General features: G+C 47.6%; 1 protein-coding gene across 2 annotated transcripts in view; it reads left to right on the top strand.

Annotated features, from left to right (window-relative positions):
* The window catches only part of nagk (N-acetylglucosamine kinase), a 24763-nt gene extending 8526 nt beyond the window's left edge, over nucleotides 1-16237 (top strand). The window contains exons 5-10 of one of the 2 annotated variants that reach the window (XM_072454695.1): nucleotides 63-173; nucleotides 4199-4311; nucleotides 4380-4467; nucleotides 7239-7336; nucleotides 9887-9965; nucleotides 15901-16237. In XM_072454695.1, coding sequence (XP_072310796.1) covers nucleotides 63-173; nucleotides 4199-4311; nucleotides 4380-4467; nucleotides 7239-7336; nucleotides 9887-9965; nucleotides 15901-16103 — 692 coding nt within the window. In that variant the 3' untranslated portion in view covers nucleotides 16104-16237. The remainder of the gene's footprint in view (nucleotides 1-62; nucleotides 174-4198; nucleotides 4312-4379; nucleotides 4468-7238; nucleotides 7337-9886; nucleotides 9966-15900) is intronic. The other variant, XM_072454696.1, reaches the window with a different exon arrangement.
* Nucleotides 16238-16481: the final 244 nt, after the last annotated feature.

Below are 16481 nucleotides of genomic sequence, written 5' to 3'. Positions count from 1 at the left end.
GTCTGTCTGTGTGTGTGTGTGTGTGCGTGCGTGCGTGTGTGTGTGTGTGTGTGTGTGCGCAGGAGGTGTGGTGCTCATCTCTGGGACTGGCTCCAACTGTAAGCTGCTGAACCCAGACGGCTCTCAGATGGGGTGTGGAGGCTGGGGTCACATGATGGGTGACGAGGGCTCAGGTACGGCCTCTCCACACTCTCCACGTTTACATGCACCCAGAGGACTTTAGAGGCCACATATTCTGAAACATATAAATAAGTATTAGAGACCATGATTGGCCACAAAAAGAGATCGACTGTTCTGTTGACCAATCAAAAGCAGTTCTCGGCAAGTGTAAATATTTTCTTGACATAACATGGGCTTACCGTTACACGCGGCTTTATAGTCTTTCTTTACTAAACACATGAGGAAATGTGCAGCAAATGATTTTCTAGATATACTGCATATTGTTATTTGCTGATTATGTGAGGGCAGTAAAAACAGTGGGAGTCTCCTATTTTAATATCTATAACTGCTTTTAAATAAGTGTAAAAGCACCTGATCATTATAACAGCAAATAGCAGAAATTCAAAGACATTTTGAATTGTTTGTGGTAGATAACCTCTGGTGGCCAAGTCCATCTGTTATCCAAAACATTGAATACAGACTTGCAGACGTACTTGCCTTTTATTGTTGAGAGGATGTCATTCTTTATTTCCTGTATTTTGATTAGTCCGCTATCGAACAAGCTTTTGTTGAAGGAGCAATCCTCTGGAAAATGATGTAAACGAAGCACATCCAAATATGCACTTTCTGCCTGGACACAATTTCAAGAAGCCAAAAAAATAAATTTAGTGTAAAAATCTTGGGGCCTTGTTTATCAAGCATTTGCTTATGTGCCAAACAGCTAACTGTGCTAAACGTGGAGAAGAAGTCAGGCGAAGTTGAGTGAGGCGCAAATGTCAACTTTGTCTGTAAGATGCGGGCGATTTTTCTCCTTGGAGTGAATCAATATGCAAAACGGGGCGTTTTTACCAAGAAGTGCAACATTTGAGTGGATTATTAGTCCTTTGTGCCTCACTAAGCTAATATTCTGTGTTAATATACTAGGCTAAAGGATACCTGCTGCAATTTGTGCATCGCGCTAATGAAAAAAACAAAACTCTCTTCACCTGCTATTTGGACCTGGCTCCTACAGTATCTGAATCAGAGCGTTGCTGTGTGTCCTCACATCCAAGCGGGAGACTGGGGGGTAAAATCAGCAGCACGTGTAAGGGTCCTGGATGAGGCGCATCTCTGCACTGCGCCGATGCGTAAGTGCATTTCCACTGTGAGAGACAGAATATGAAGGAAACAAATCTGGAAATCATATTGTTTGATAGGACCTATTAATGGAATGGACTTTATTATATTGAATGTGCTCCACCAGGGGGCGATATCACCTTATACTAATATCATAGATGTAAACCACTCTGAGGGAACCCTGATCTGTGGCGGCGATTGGAATCTTTGTGTCCACCCTGTATTAGACGTGTCAAACTCGAGGCACTGGAGGAGCAATAAATAACCGTAAATGAATGAAGAATATTGGACTGATTGACATCTGGAGGGAGATGAACCCCAGTCCAAGCCAATACACATTTTTCTAATCCACATATTATTATATTATTATCATTATTGTAATATAGTTCCCTCAGTGTACGGGACAAAATAAGACGGAGAAAGACAGTTCGAGCTGACTCAGAAGAAGACGGAAATCTACGGGAGACGAGAGATGTGATGCGATCCGTCGCGCTAATAAACAAACGCACGTGTGTGTTGTATCAGTCCACACGGGGAAGTGGCATGTGCACTTCCGTTTCAGTTCTCAAATCGCCGAAAAATCATCCGTTACGGCTTTAATACAGCATATTAATAAATAAAAAATATATAATGACCACAAATTGATTAAATTATATAAATGTATGCTTATTGTCCGGTTGGCATTAGATCAGACCCCCGCGGCCTCACAGAAGTCAGAATTCCAATATGGCGGTTACCAAAATTGAAGTTACTGGCCCCAACATGGCGGTGACCGAGACCGGTCCTGCTGATACGGTTGGAACTAGGTCATATAGGGAATTGGAAAGGAAGTGACGAAATCCAAGATGGCGGCGCTCTTGCGGCCATTCTCACCATTTTGCTACACGGTTTTGGTACACCTGGTAGTGAGAGAAATAAATTTACTGTCTCGCAGCTTCAGTTTAGCAGACTTGCTGGCCTGGTTAGAGACACGGCTTTGCGCAAAGCGTTCGGGTTTCGATTCCTGCACGGAGCTTTATTATCTCAAGTTTAACAATATTTTTGCAGTCTAGTTTGTTTTGGGATGAGTTAGCTTCACTTTTGCTTATACAAAGTCATGGTATAAACTAGTTTTTGCCAAACGAAGTAAACCTAAAACTTAGGGTTAGGGGTTAAGGGTTATGGTTAGGGTTAGAGTTAAGGGTTAAGGTTAAGGTTAGAGTTAAGGGTTAAGGTTAGGGTTAAGGTTAGAGTTAAGGGTTAAGGTTAGGGTTAAGGTTAGAGTTAAGGGTTAAGGTTAGGGTTAAGGTTAGAGTTAAGGGTTAAGGTTAGGGTTAAGGTTAGAGTTAAGGGTTAAGGTTAGGGTTAAGGTTAGAGTTAAGGGTTAGGGTTAGGGTTAGAGTTAAGGTTTAAGGCTTAAGGTTAGGGTTAAGGTTAGAGTTAAGGTTAGAGTTAAGGGTTAAGGTTAGGGTTAAGGTTAGAGTTAAGGGTTAGGGTTAGGGTTAGAGTTAAGGTTTAAGGCTTAAGGTTAGGGTTAAGGTTAGAGTTAAGGTTAGAGTTAAGGGTTAAGGTTAGGGTTAAGGTTAGAGTTAAGGGTTAGGGTTAGGGTTAGAGTTAAGGTTTAAGGCTTAAGGTTAGGGTTAAGGTTAGAGTTAAGGGTTAAGGTTAGGGTTAAGGTTAGAGTTAATGGTTAAGGTTAGGGTTAAGGTTAGAGTTAAGGGTTAGGGTTAGGGTTAAGGTTAGAGTTAAGGGTTAAGGTTAGGGTTAAGGTTAGAGTTAAGGGTTAAGGTTAGGGTTAAGGTTAGAGTTAAGGGTTAAGGTTAGGGTTAAGGTTAGAGTTAAGGGTTAAGGTTAGGGTTAAGGTTAGAGTTAAGGGTTAAGGTTAGGGTTAGAGTTAAGGTTTAAGGTTAGGGTTAAGGTTAAGGTTAGGGTTAAGGGTTAAGGTTAGGGTTAAGGTTAGAGTTAAGGGTTAAGGTTAGGGTTAAAGTTAAGGTTAGGGTTAAGGGTTAAGGTTAGGGTTAAGGTTAGAGTTAAGGGTTAAGGTTAGGGTTAAAGTTAAGGTTAGGGTCAGGGTTTAGGGTTTAGGGTTAAACCCAGACCCATGTGATTTACATTTTCACAATTCTTTGTTTTACATTCAATTCACGCCCATTTAAATTGTTTCTCAGCAAGACAACACCGCCAGGAACTCATTGTTTGGTCCTTGTTCACATCAAATGCATCGTAAACTTAAGGTTTGGACCCAAGAGTGAAAATTATTGATGGATCAGCAGAATTAGCGGGACCGTTCGCCATGTTTACTACGGTCGACCACCTGTTTACTTCTGCCCGGCTCCCGCCATGTCGTCCTCGCCATGTCGTCACGGGCATTGTCGTCACTTACTCCTTTCCAATTCCCTATATGACCTAGTGCCAAACCTGCTGATACAGCTCAGGCAATACATTTCTCTCTTGGGTCCAAATCCGCTCTCTTGGCCCTGACCCAGCGTCTGAAGCGTATCGAGGGCCGCCATATTGGAGCCAATTCTGACTTCCGTGAGGCAGTGGGGGTCTGATCTAATGCCAACCCTTATTGTCCCCTCATTGCAGTTATTTTAAGCATTATATCATTTATTAGTGAGATAAGCTCCATGGTAACGGGGGAGGAGCTTGAAACTTTGAGAAAGTCACTTTCCTTTGGCTCGCGCCAACAACAAACAGACCCTCTCTCGCTCTATCTTTCTATCTTTCTATCTCTCGCGCGGTCCCTCGCTCTGCCCCATGTGTGGACCTCCGTGTGTAACGGAGCGGTCGCTCAGCGCGTTTATCCAGTCACAAAGACACGTGTGCGCACACGCCGCCGAATAACCTATGGAGGCCATAAATAATGGCGATGATTGAAAAACCAGTTAATCGTGACATTCCTAGTCCAAGGCTAACAGTTCTGTTCTGCTTTTCTTCTAAGCGTTTTGGATTTCCCATCTGGCTGTGAAGACTGTGTTTGATGCCAAAGACAACCTGGCCCTGCCTCCTCATGATGTCACACATGTTAGGCGGGCCATGGAGGAGTACTTCAAGGTAACTTCTCCAACAGCAGGCAGGTTTCAGTTCTTTGTGAAATGTCTTAGATGTGCTCTGTGGTGCAGGTGAGCAGTCTGATCGACCTGTTGCCGCATCTCTACAGAGACTTCCAGAAGTCCTTTTTTGCCGGTTTCTGCAAAAAGCTGTCTGAAGGTGTGTATTGAAGCAGACATTTACACTTGGATTGCTTCACACTCGAGGAATTCAAAATCTGTGTACTGACCACAGACATAAGCACATTTTGAAGCAGTTGTTTGTCTCGTGGGTGGTTGGAAACACTACAAAAGTGTTACGTGATTGAACGTCATAATAAAATATATACACGCGGATATGAAGCAGACGGTGTGAGCTGCCTTTCCATGCGCTCGTCTGTACAGCCAAAAAGTCCACAGGGGGCAGTGTGATTGCTGATGCATGAAAAAGCTTGTGTGCTTGTGTCCTTGGCTGTTCCAGCAGTGTAGGAGCTGTCACTAAGCAACAGATCCTGGCTGTTGTAAAGGTAATCATAAGTGACAGTCGTAAATATCCAACATGTTGAAAACTTATGATTTTACAATAATGGTAACAGAATCACACTGATTCACACAAATGAGGAGGGACATTACAAACAATCATTTATGAGAAGCACTACTCTGGCCACGACCCTGAAGTCTGAGAGAGACAAATCCGGCTTGAAATAGGCACTTGAGGGGAGGTGTATGGTGCAGGCTCCATGGACAGACGCAGCACAAACAGACTGTTAGTCCATGAGGAGGTCCTCAAAGTATTCCTACCACCGTCGGACGACATCCCCAGTCGAGGTCAGCAGGTCTCCACCCCGCACCGTTCTGCTTCCCTCTCCTGAGGCGCCGGACAGTTTGCCAGAATTTCCTTGAGGTTGACCAATAGTTCTCCTCCATGGCCTCCCCAATCTCCTCCCAGCCCCGGGTTTTTGACTCTGCGACGGCCCGCCTGGCCCGCCGATACTTGTCAATGGCCTCAGGAGTCCTACAAGCCAAAGAGGCCTCCTTCTTCAGCCTGACGATATCCCTTACTTCCAGTGTCCACCACCAGGTTCAGGGGTTGCCGCCGCGACAGGCACCTGAGACCTTGCGACCACAGCTTCAAGCAGCCGCATTGACAATGGAGGTCGAGAACATGGTCCACTCGGACTCGATGTCCCCAGCCTCCCCTGGGACATGGGAGAAGCTCACCCGGAAGCGCGAGTTGAAAGCCCTACTGACAGAGTGCTCCGCAAGAAGTTCCCAACAGACCCTCACAATGAGCTTGGGTCTGCCAAGTCTGTCCGGCTTCCTCCTCCGCCAGCGGATCCAACTCACCACCAGGTGGTGATTGGTTGACAACTCTGCCCCTCTCTTCACCCGAGTGTCCAAGACACGCGGCCGGAGGTCAGATGACATGACAACAAAGTCGATCATTGACCTCCGGCCTAGGGTGTCCTGGTGCCATGTGCACTGATGAACACCCTTGTGCTTGAACATGGTGTTCGTTATGGACAAGCCGTGGCACAGAAGTCCAATAACTGAACACAGCTCGGGTTCAGATCGGGGAAGCTGTTCTTCCCAATCACCCCTCTCCAGGTGTCACTGTCATTGCCCACGTGGGTGTTGAAGTCCCCCAGTACTCCTCCCAAGGACTCCAAGAAGGCCGGGTACTCTGCACTGCTGTTCGGCCCGTAGGCCGACACAACAGTGAGAGACCTGTCCCCCACCCAAAGGCGAAGGGACGCGACCCTCTCGTCCACCGGGGTGAACGCCAACACGTGGCGGCTGAGCTGAGGGGCTATAAGCCCACACCAGCCCCGCCCACACCAGCCCGCCCTCTCCCCGCGGGCAACACCAGAGAAGTGGAGCGTCCAGCCCCTCTCGAGGAGATGGTTCCGGAGCCCAAACTGTGCGTGGAGGTGAGGCCGACTATATCTAGTCGCTCAACCTCCCGCACAAGCTCAGGCTCTTTCTCCCCGGACATCTGGCTGTCGAGGCACCTGCCGTCGACTGTCGTCCAGATCCCTCTGCACCAGTGGGTTCAGTATTTAATGTTGAAAGATGCTACTCGTAACACTTCTGATGCCATTGGGTTGGCAGCATTGATTTTGCCACTGTTCATTTTCAAATGTTATAAATCTCTGGTCAAGAACCACAGAAACAAGAAACAGATGAACAAAAGGGTTAATGCCAAAAACGTCTGTCGAAATAAAAAAAATGATCATAGATAAGATCGTAGATATGAGGGAAGTCCATTCCTAATGAAGGGCCCCCCCAAAGTTCTCCTTAGTGGTTCCTGGCTACAATCCCACAAAAATGCCCCCTGCATGTATTTCTCTTTTTCCCCACGAATCCAATCCCCAAATTTTGAACTCTGATTAATGGATGTAACTACCCATGACCTTCTGCTGGTGCCAGGGTCAAGACTAAACATGGACCGGCCTCCTGCTGGTGCCAGAGTCAGGACTAAACATGGACCGTCCTCCTGCTGGTGCCAGAGTCAGGACTAAACATGGAGCGGCCTCCTGCTGGTGCCAGAGTCAGGACTAAACATGGAGCGGCCTCCTGCTGGTGCCAGAGTCAGGACTAAACATGGACCGTCCTCCTGCTGGTGCCAGAGTCAGGACTAAACATGGACCGTCCTCCTGCTGGTGCCATAGTCAGGACTAAACATGGGGAATCTGTGTTTCAGTTTAATGCAACTAAAACATTCTTCCTGAAGATGTGAGACAGATTCTACTCTGAAGATGAGGCCAATTTGAAGAACGCCCTTGATTCAATTTTTTTTGTAGACTTGAAAAGTAAAAAAAAATTGGGTAGAAATCTCAACATTTGAAACAAGTGATTCAAAAGTACTTTAAATTGTACATAGTCCTGCCTAACTTTCCTTGTTGTGTAATGTCTGAAGCTGACACCAGTTAAAATGCGTGTTGTCTGCAGGTGCGCTGGCAGGAGATGCCCTCTGCACCCACGTCTTCACTGTGGCGGGGAGGGTCCTGGCCAAACATGTAGTGGCTGTGCTGCCGGCGGCTGCTGAGGTAAGGCCTTCACTTTGGCTCCTGGTCCAGCGCACGCCTTCACTTTGGCTCCTGGTCCAGCGTACGCCTTCACTTTGGCTCCTGGTCCAGCGCACGCCTTCACTTTGGCTCCTGGTCCAGCGCACGGCTTCACTTTGGCTCCCGGTCCAGCGCACGGCTTCACTTTGGCTCCCGGTCCAGCGCACGCCTTCACTTTGGCTCCTGGTCCAGCGCACGCCTTCACTTTGGCTCCCGGTCCAGCGCACGCCTTCACTTTGGCTCCCGGTCCAGCGCACGCCTTCACTTTGGTCCCGGTCCGCGCGTCTCCTTCACATAGCGGGTCATTAGTGGCGTTCCCCGCTCGACCTGACCCTGCTGCGCACCTCTTACCGGGGTAGAGGTTTTATATCTTAGAGTCGCTAGTGGCGTCCCGCTCGACCCGACTCTATTTGGCTCCGGTCCTATTATGCTGGAGTCCCTGTGTTGCCGGTCCTGTCTGGCGCCGCTGCAGCCTGACGATGGGCATGTCATGGTACGGTCCCACAACACCAGTGTGGTTTTTCACATAAATCACCAGGGCGACACTGGGTCGGTGACCCTGTTCAGGATTGCACAAGGGGGTCCTGACTTGGGCTACCCCGCGCCTTGCGCCTTGAGCGCTGTTCACATTCCGGGGGTTCGGAATGTGTCCGCAGACTTCCTTTCTCGCCATCGGCCGCTGCCGGGGGACTGGCAGCTTCACCCGGAGGTGGTGAGGGACATTTGGGAGACTTTCGGCAGGGCACAGGTGGATCTTTTTGTCTCCCGCGACGCGAAACACTGCCCTCAGTGGTTCTCGCTGGCGGACAGGGCCAGCCCACTGGGTCAGGACGCACTGGCTCACGACTGGCCCAGGACGATGCTCTATGCATTTCCCCCATTCCCCTTGATTCATCAGACGCTTCTCAGGGTCCTTCAGGAGGGCCACAGTCTCCTGCTAGTGGCCCCGTTTTGGCCGGGGAGGACATGGTTTCCTCTGCTGCGCAGGCTCTGCTGAGACGTCTCCCCCCCAGGCGGGATCTCCTCTCTCAACTAGGGGGTCAGATTCTGCACCCCAATCCTGAGCGCCTGAAGCTCTGGGTATGGCCGCTGCAGGGCCCGGCCTGACCTTTTCGAGGTACGCCGGGGAGATTGGGAACACAATAAGCAATGCTTGTGCTCAGTCTACCCATCGCCTGTATTCCTGCAAGTGGAAACTGTTTGACGCCTGTTGTCGCAAAAGCGGTGAGGACCCAGTGCATTGTGCTGTGTCAACGGTGCTCGCTTTCCTGCAGGAGCTTCTTGGCCAGGGGCGCTCTCCATCTACCCTGAAGGTATACATTGCCGCAATTTCTTGTTGGCATGTGGGGTGGAATGGATGCTCGGTTGGCCATAACCAAGATATTTCCCTTTTTCTAAAGGGTGCCCGGCGTTTGCGTCTGCCCGCCTGTTCTGTGGTCCCGGCATGGAACCTGTCCCTGGTGCTGGAGGCGTTGCGATCCCCTCCATTTGAGCCTCTGTCGCAGGTTGACCTTAAATGGCTGTCAATGAAGACTGCATTCCTTCTGGCGATGGCCTCGGCAAAGCAGATGAGTGAGCTCCAGGCTTTGTCCGTGGCAGACTCCCGTTTTCGGTGGCACCCTGACAACTCTGGGGTTTCCCTTTGGCCGAATATGGATTTCGTTCCAAAGGTGATTTTGTCGGCGGGGCACAACCGGCCGGTACAACTGGCACGTTTTGGTGCGGGATCTGCCGCCTTACAGCTGTGTCCTGTCCGTGCGCTTGAGGCATATGTGTGTGCTACAGCATTGATACGCAAATCTGAGAGCCTGTTTGTTTGTTACGCCGGCCCGCGCAAGGGCCAGGCTCTGTCCAAACAGCGTCTCGTGCGCTGGATTGTTGATGTAATCACGGAAGCCTATGCTCGACAGGTCGACCGTTGCCTTCCGGGGTGAGGTGCCACTCCACAAGGGGGCTCTCAACTTCGTGGGCCGCTATGAACGGGGTGTCCTTGGATGCGATCTTAGCGGTGGCCTCTTGGACATCCCCAGTATAGTTCTTTGTAAGATTCTACAGAGTGAATGTGGTTTCTCCACAATCGCTGGAAGAGGTTCTCCGGCAACACTCTTCTGCGTCCCATTGAGGTATAGTTTTGTCTATTCCGCGGGACCCTGCTGGTATTCGTCATCCAGTGCTTTATGCACCGCCTCTGGCGGTCAGTAGGGATGAAATAGAACGAAAGTTATGACTGTAACTACGGTTCTATGAATCCGTCCCTCGGAATTCTCGTGCTTTGCGAGAAGGTTTCTAGGGACTGAACTCCTGGTGTCACGTGACTATATAGACTCACGTGAGCCACCGGGGGTCAAAGGTGAATTTTTTGTTATTAATTCTCGACCTGTGTATGCGCAAGGATGATCATCCAGTGCTTTATGCACCGCCTCTGGCGGTCATCCGGGATTCATAGAACCATAGTTACAGTCGTAACTTTTGTTTTCTATGTGAGTTTGAGATGAAGGAAACGTGGGCCAATAACCAATGCGTCCCTGACAGAGCCTGCTGACCGACCCGCTGGGGCTGCCCATCCTGTGTGAGGGGTCAGTGTGGAAGAGCTGGGACCTGCTCAGACCAGGTACTGCTGCACTCTCATCTCACGTCTCATCTCACACATGTCCTCTCATCTCACACATGTCCTCTCATCTCATACATGTCCTCTCATCTCACACATGTCCTCTCATCTCACACATGTCCTCTCATCTCACACATGTCCTCTCATCTCATACATGTCCTCTCATCTCACACATGTCCTCTCATCTCATACATGTCCTCTCATCTCACACATGTCCTCTCATCTCACACATGTCCTCTCATCTCATACATGTCCTCTCATCTCACACATGTCCTCTCATCTCACACACGTCCTCTCATCTCACATCTCATCTCACACATGTCCTCTCATCTCATACATGTCCTCTCATCTCACACATGTCCTCTCATCTCACACATGTCCTCTCATCTCACACATGTCCTCTCATCTCACACATGTCCTCTCATCTCATACATGTCCTCTCATCTCACACATGTCCTCTCATCTCACACATGTCCTCTCATCTCACACATGTCCTCTCATCTCACACATGTCCTCTCATCTCATACATGTCCTCTCATCTCACGCATGTCCTCTCATCTCACATCTCATCTCACACACGTCCTCTCATCTCACATCTCATCTCACACATGTCCTCTCATCTCATACATGTCCTCTCATCTCACACATGTCCTCTCATCTCATACATGTCCTCTCATCTCACACATGTCCTCTCATCTCACACATGTCCTCTCATCTCACACATGTCCTCTCATCTCATACATGTCCTCTCATCTCACACATGTCCTCTCATCTCATACATGTCCTCTCATCTCACACATGTCCTCTCATCTCACACATGTCCTCTCATCTCACACATGTCCTCATCTCATACATGTCCTCTCATCTCACACATGTCCTCTCATCTCACACATGTCCTCTCATCTCACACATGTCCTCTCATCTCACACATGTCCTCTCATCTCATACATGTCCTCTCATCTCATACATGTCCTCTCATCTCACACATGTCCTCTCATCTCATACATGTCCTCTCATCTCATACATGTCCTCTCATCTCACACATGTCCTCTCATCTCATACATGTCCTCTCATCTCACACATGTCCTCTCATCTCACATCTCATCTCATACATGTCCTCTCATCTCACACATGTCCTCTCATCTCATACATGTCCTCTCATCTCATACATGTCCTCTCATCTCACACATGTCCTCTCATCTCACACATGTCCTCTCATCTCACACATGTCCTCTCATCTCACACATGTCCTCTCATCTCACACATGTCCTCTCATCTCATACATGTCCTCTCATCTCATACATGTCCTCTCATCTCACACATGTCCTCTCATCTCACACATGTCCTCTCATCTCATACATGTCCTCTCATCTCACATCTCATCTCACACATGTCCTCTCATCTCATACATGTCCTCTCATCTCACACATGTCCTCTCATCTCACACATGTCCTCTCATCTCACACATGTCCTCTCATCTCATACATGTCCTCTCATCTCACACATGTCCTCTCATCTCACATCTCATCTCACACATGTCCTCTCATCTCATACATGTCCTCTCATCTCACACATGTCCTCTCATCTCATACATGTCCTCTCATCTCACACATGTCCTCTCATCTCATACATGTCCTCTCATCTCACACACGTCCTCTCATCTCACATCTCATCTCACACATGTCTTCTCATCTCATACATGTCCTCTCATCTCACACATGTCCTCTCATCTCACACATGTCCTCTCATCTCACACATGTCCTCTCATCTCACACATGTCCTCTCATCTCATACATGTCCTCTCATCTCACACATGTCCTCTCATCTCACACATGTCCTCTCATCTCACACATGTCCTCTCATCTCATACATGTCCTCTCATCTCACACATGTCCTCTCATCTCACACATGTCCTCTCATCTCACACATGTCCTCTCATCTCACACATGTCCTCTCATCTCACACATGTCCTCTCATCTCACACATGTCCTCATCTCACACATGTCCTCTCATCTCATACATGTCCTCTCATCTCACACACGTCCTCTCATCTCATACATGTCCTCTCATCTCACACATGTCCTCTCATCTCATACATGTCCTCTCATCTCACACACGTCCTCTCATCTCATACATGTCCTCTCATCTCACACATGTCCTCTCATCTCACACATGTCCTCTCATCTCACACATGTCCTCTTATCTCACACATGTCCTCTCATCTCACATCTCATCTCACACATGTCCTCTCATCTCATACATGTCCTCTCATCTCACACATGTCCTCTCATCTCACACATGTCCTCTCATCTCATACATGTCCTCTCATCTCACACATGTCCTCTCATCTCATACATGTCCTCTCATCTCACACACGTCCTCTCATCTCACATCTCATCTCACACATGTCTTCTCATCTCATACATGTCCTCTCATCTCACACATGTCCTCTCATCTCACACATGTCCTCTCATCTCACACATGTCCTCTCATCTCACACATGTCCTCTCATCTCATACATGTCCTCTCATCTCACACATGTCCTCTCATCTCACACATGTCCTCTCATCTCACACATGTCCTCTCATCTCATACATGTCCTCTCATCTCACACATGTCCTCTCATCTCACACATGTCCTCTCATCTCACACATGTCCTCTCATCTCACACATGTCCTCTCATCTCACACATGTCCTCTCATCTCACACATGTCCTCATCTCACACATGTCCTCTCATCTCATACATGTCCTCTCATCTCACACACGTCCTCTCATCTCATACATGTCCTCTCATCTCACACATGTCCTCTCATCTCATACATGTCCTCTCATCTCACACACGTCCTCTCATCTCATACATGTCCTCTCATCTCACACATGTCCTCTCATCTCACACATGTCCTCTCATCTCACACATGTCCTCTTATCTCACACATGTCCTCTCATCTCACACATGTCCTCTCATCTCACACATGTCCTCTCATCTCACACATGTCCTCTCATCTCACACATGTCCTCTCATCTCACACATGTCCTCTCATCTCATACATGTCCTCTCATCTCACACATGTCCTCTCATCTCACACATGTCCTCTCATCTCATACATGTCCTCTCATCTCACACATGTCCTCTCATCTCACACACGTCCTCTCATCTCACACACGTCCTCTCATCTCATACATGTCCTCTCATCTCACACATGTCCTCTCATCTCACACATGTCCTCTCATCTCACACATGTCCTCTCATCTCACACATGTCCTCTCATCTCACACATGTCCTCTCATCTCACACATGTCCTCTCATCTCACACATGTCCTCTCATCTCACACATGTCCTCTCATCTCACACATGTCCTCTCATCTCACACATGTCCTCTCATCTCACACATGTCCTCTCATCTCATACATGTCCTCTCATCTCACACACGTCCTCTCATCTCATACATGTCCTCTCATCTCACACATGTCCTCTCATCTCACACATGTCCTCTCATCTCATACATGTCCTCTCATCTCACACATGTCCTCTCATCTCACACATGTCCTCTCATCTCATACATGTCCTCTCATCTCACACATGTCCTCTCATCTCACACATGTCCTCTCATCTCACATCTCATCTCATACATGTCCTCTCATCTCACACATGTCCTCTCATCTCACACATGTCCTCTCATCTCACACATGTCCTCTCATCTCACACATGTCCTCTCATCTCATACATGTCCTCTCATCTCACACATGTCCTCTCATCTCACACATGTCCTCTCATCTCACACATGTCCTCTCATCTCACACATGTCCTCTCATCTCACACATGTCCTCTCATCTCACACATGTCCTCTCATCTCATACATGTCCTCTCATCTCATACATGTCCTCTCATCTCACACATGTCCTCTCATCTCACACATGTCCTCTCATCTCATACATGTCCTCTCATCTCACATCTCATCTCACACATGTCCTCTCATCTCATACATGTCCTCTCATCTCACATCTCATCTCACACATGTCCTCTCATCTCATACATGTCCTCTCATCTCACACATGTCCTCTCATCTCATACATGTCCTCTCATCTCACACACGTCCTCTCATCTCACATCTCATCTCACACATGTCCTCTCATCTCATACATGTCCTCTCATCTCACACATGTCCTCTCATCTCACACATGTCCTCTCATCTCACACATGTCCTCTCATCTCACACATGTCCTCTCATCTCATACATGTCCTCTCATCTCACACATGTCCTCTCATCTCATACATGTCCTCTCATCTCACACACGTCCTCTCATCTCACATCTCATCTCACACATGTCCTCTCATCTCATACATGTCCTCTCATCTCACACATGTCCTCTCATCTCACACATGTCCTCTCATCTCACACATGTCCTCTCATCTCACACATGTCCTCTCATCTCATACCGGTCCTCTCATCTCACACATGTCCTCTCATCTCACACATGTCCTCTCATCTCACACATGTCCTCTCATCTCACACATGTCCTCTCATCTCACACATGTCCTCTCATCTCACACATGTCCTCTCATCTCACACATGTCCTCTCATCTCACACATGTCCTCTCATCTCATACATGTCCTCTCATCTCACACACGTCCTCTCATCTCATACATGTCCTCTCATCTCACACATGTCCTCTCATCTCATACATGTCCTCTCATCTCACACACGTCCTCTCATCTCATACATGTCCTCTCATCTCACACATGTCCTCTCATCTCACACATGTCCTCTCATCTCACACATGTCCTCTCATCTCACACATGTCCTCTCATCTCACACATGTCCTCTCATCTCACACATGTCCTCTCATCTCACACATGTCCTCTCATCTCACACATGTCCTCTCATCTCACACATGTCCTCTCATCTCACACATGTCCTCTCATCTCACACATGTCCTCTCATCTCACACATGTCCTCTCATCTCACACATGTCCTCTCATCTCAGAAAGAGCAAGAATGTATCACATTTTTTTCATAAAACTTGCACTTTTGTTGTTTTGTTGGAGTAATTGTGGTTGCCAGAGCTTCAAAACCACTGCCATGGACACAATGGATGCATTTTGTTGTTTTCGAAGTTTGAAAAAAGAAAAAAGGCTAACCATATCAGCATAGCCAAACAATAATATGTTCTCTAGCATTAGCCAGCTACTAACTCCCTGAAACAAACAGCTCAGCCTCAGTCTGGAGTGATTTCTGTAAGTCCACTGGTCCCTCCTGACCAAAGTCATACTTTTCTGGACAAACGGGGTCTTTGGGGATGCTTTGTTTTGAGACTTTTGATGCAACGGCTTTCATCCTCAAGATGGCAGTGACAGTGAGTGTGTCGGACTCATGAATAGGTTGTGTTGACATAATTAGAACATAATCAGAGTCTTGATGTCAGATGGTAACGACCTATATCACTACGGAAGATTTTTGAAAGAAATATCCTTAATAAAAATCCACAAACATTGAACCATACTATTAATTTACAGGAATTTACATTAGTGTCGAATCAATTGCCGTAGCAACCACTATCACTCTAGCCTATAATTGAAGTCACTATGTAGCATTTCTAGCCAGAAGTGTCTGCCAAAGACATAACTTTTATTCCTTAACCATAAAACAGGAAAGTGGTCAAGAAAACAGGTGGTATACTGTTTGGCAAAGACCTGAATAGCTGGTCAGCATTAAGAGGTCAAAGGGCAGGCAAATGTGGGATCTGCCTTTTGTGAAGGGGGGTGATACCAACTATAAAGACTGATGTAAATCCAGATTGGACCGTAGAGGAGCTCCCAGGCAAATGTCGGCTTGTCTTTTAAAATAAAGAAGCCACTGAGTTCTTCTTCTGCCCAACCACCTCCACCAACACCTGGAGAAACCGCACTACTTTAACTTCACTATTCCTCTGTCCAGGTTTCACTGAGGTGCTGTGTGAAGCAGCGTCACGTGAGCAGTTCAGAAGTCGTTTCCATGGTTACAGACTCCTGACCTTGCAGTACTCCTCAGCGCTGGGCGGGGCCAGTCTGGGCGCTCAGGCCCTGGGGGCCTCCATCAGAATGGACTATTTGTCCAATGCCAAAGTCTTTTACAGACACGCCTTCAACAGCAGCCAATGAGAACTGAGAGCTGAATCATGTGACCAGGAACAGGGATGATTGGAATCATAATCACCACAATAATGTGGCTGCATCCAAATACCTAAAATGAGCCTTAATGTGTCAATCAAATATAGAACTTATTTTCTCTCAAAGACTCTGCTGTCAGTTATTGAACTTGCTTGAAGCTACCTCAAAGGCATTTGACAGGTCCACGTGTTTCTCTAATTATGACTGTGTCTAGTAGTATTATGTAAACCTGGTCATTTCTGCTCCTGGTCCGTCTCTGCCTTATTTTCGGATACATTTTGTTGTCAATAAAGACTAAAATCACCGAAGAAGATATAGGCACAATAGGCAAGGGCTGGGTATTGCCAAGACCCTCGCGATACAATACTT

This window comes from Eucyclogobius newberryi, unplaced genomic scaffold, assembly GCF_026437365.1.
Source record: "Eucyclogobius newberryi isolate DKJ021-1_F unplaced genomic scaffold, fEucNew1.0.hap1 SCAF_2, whole genome shotgun sequence".
In the NCBI taxonomy this organism is placed as follows: domain Eukaryota; kingdom Metazoa; phylum Chordata; class Actinopteri; order Gobiiformes; family Gobiidae; genus Eucyclogobius; species Eucyclogobius newberryi.
This window is presented reverse-complemented; position numbering and strand designations above follow the sequence as displayed.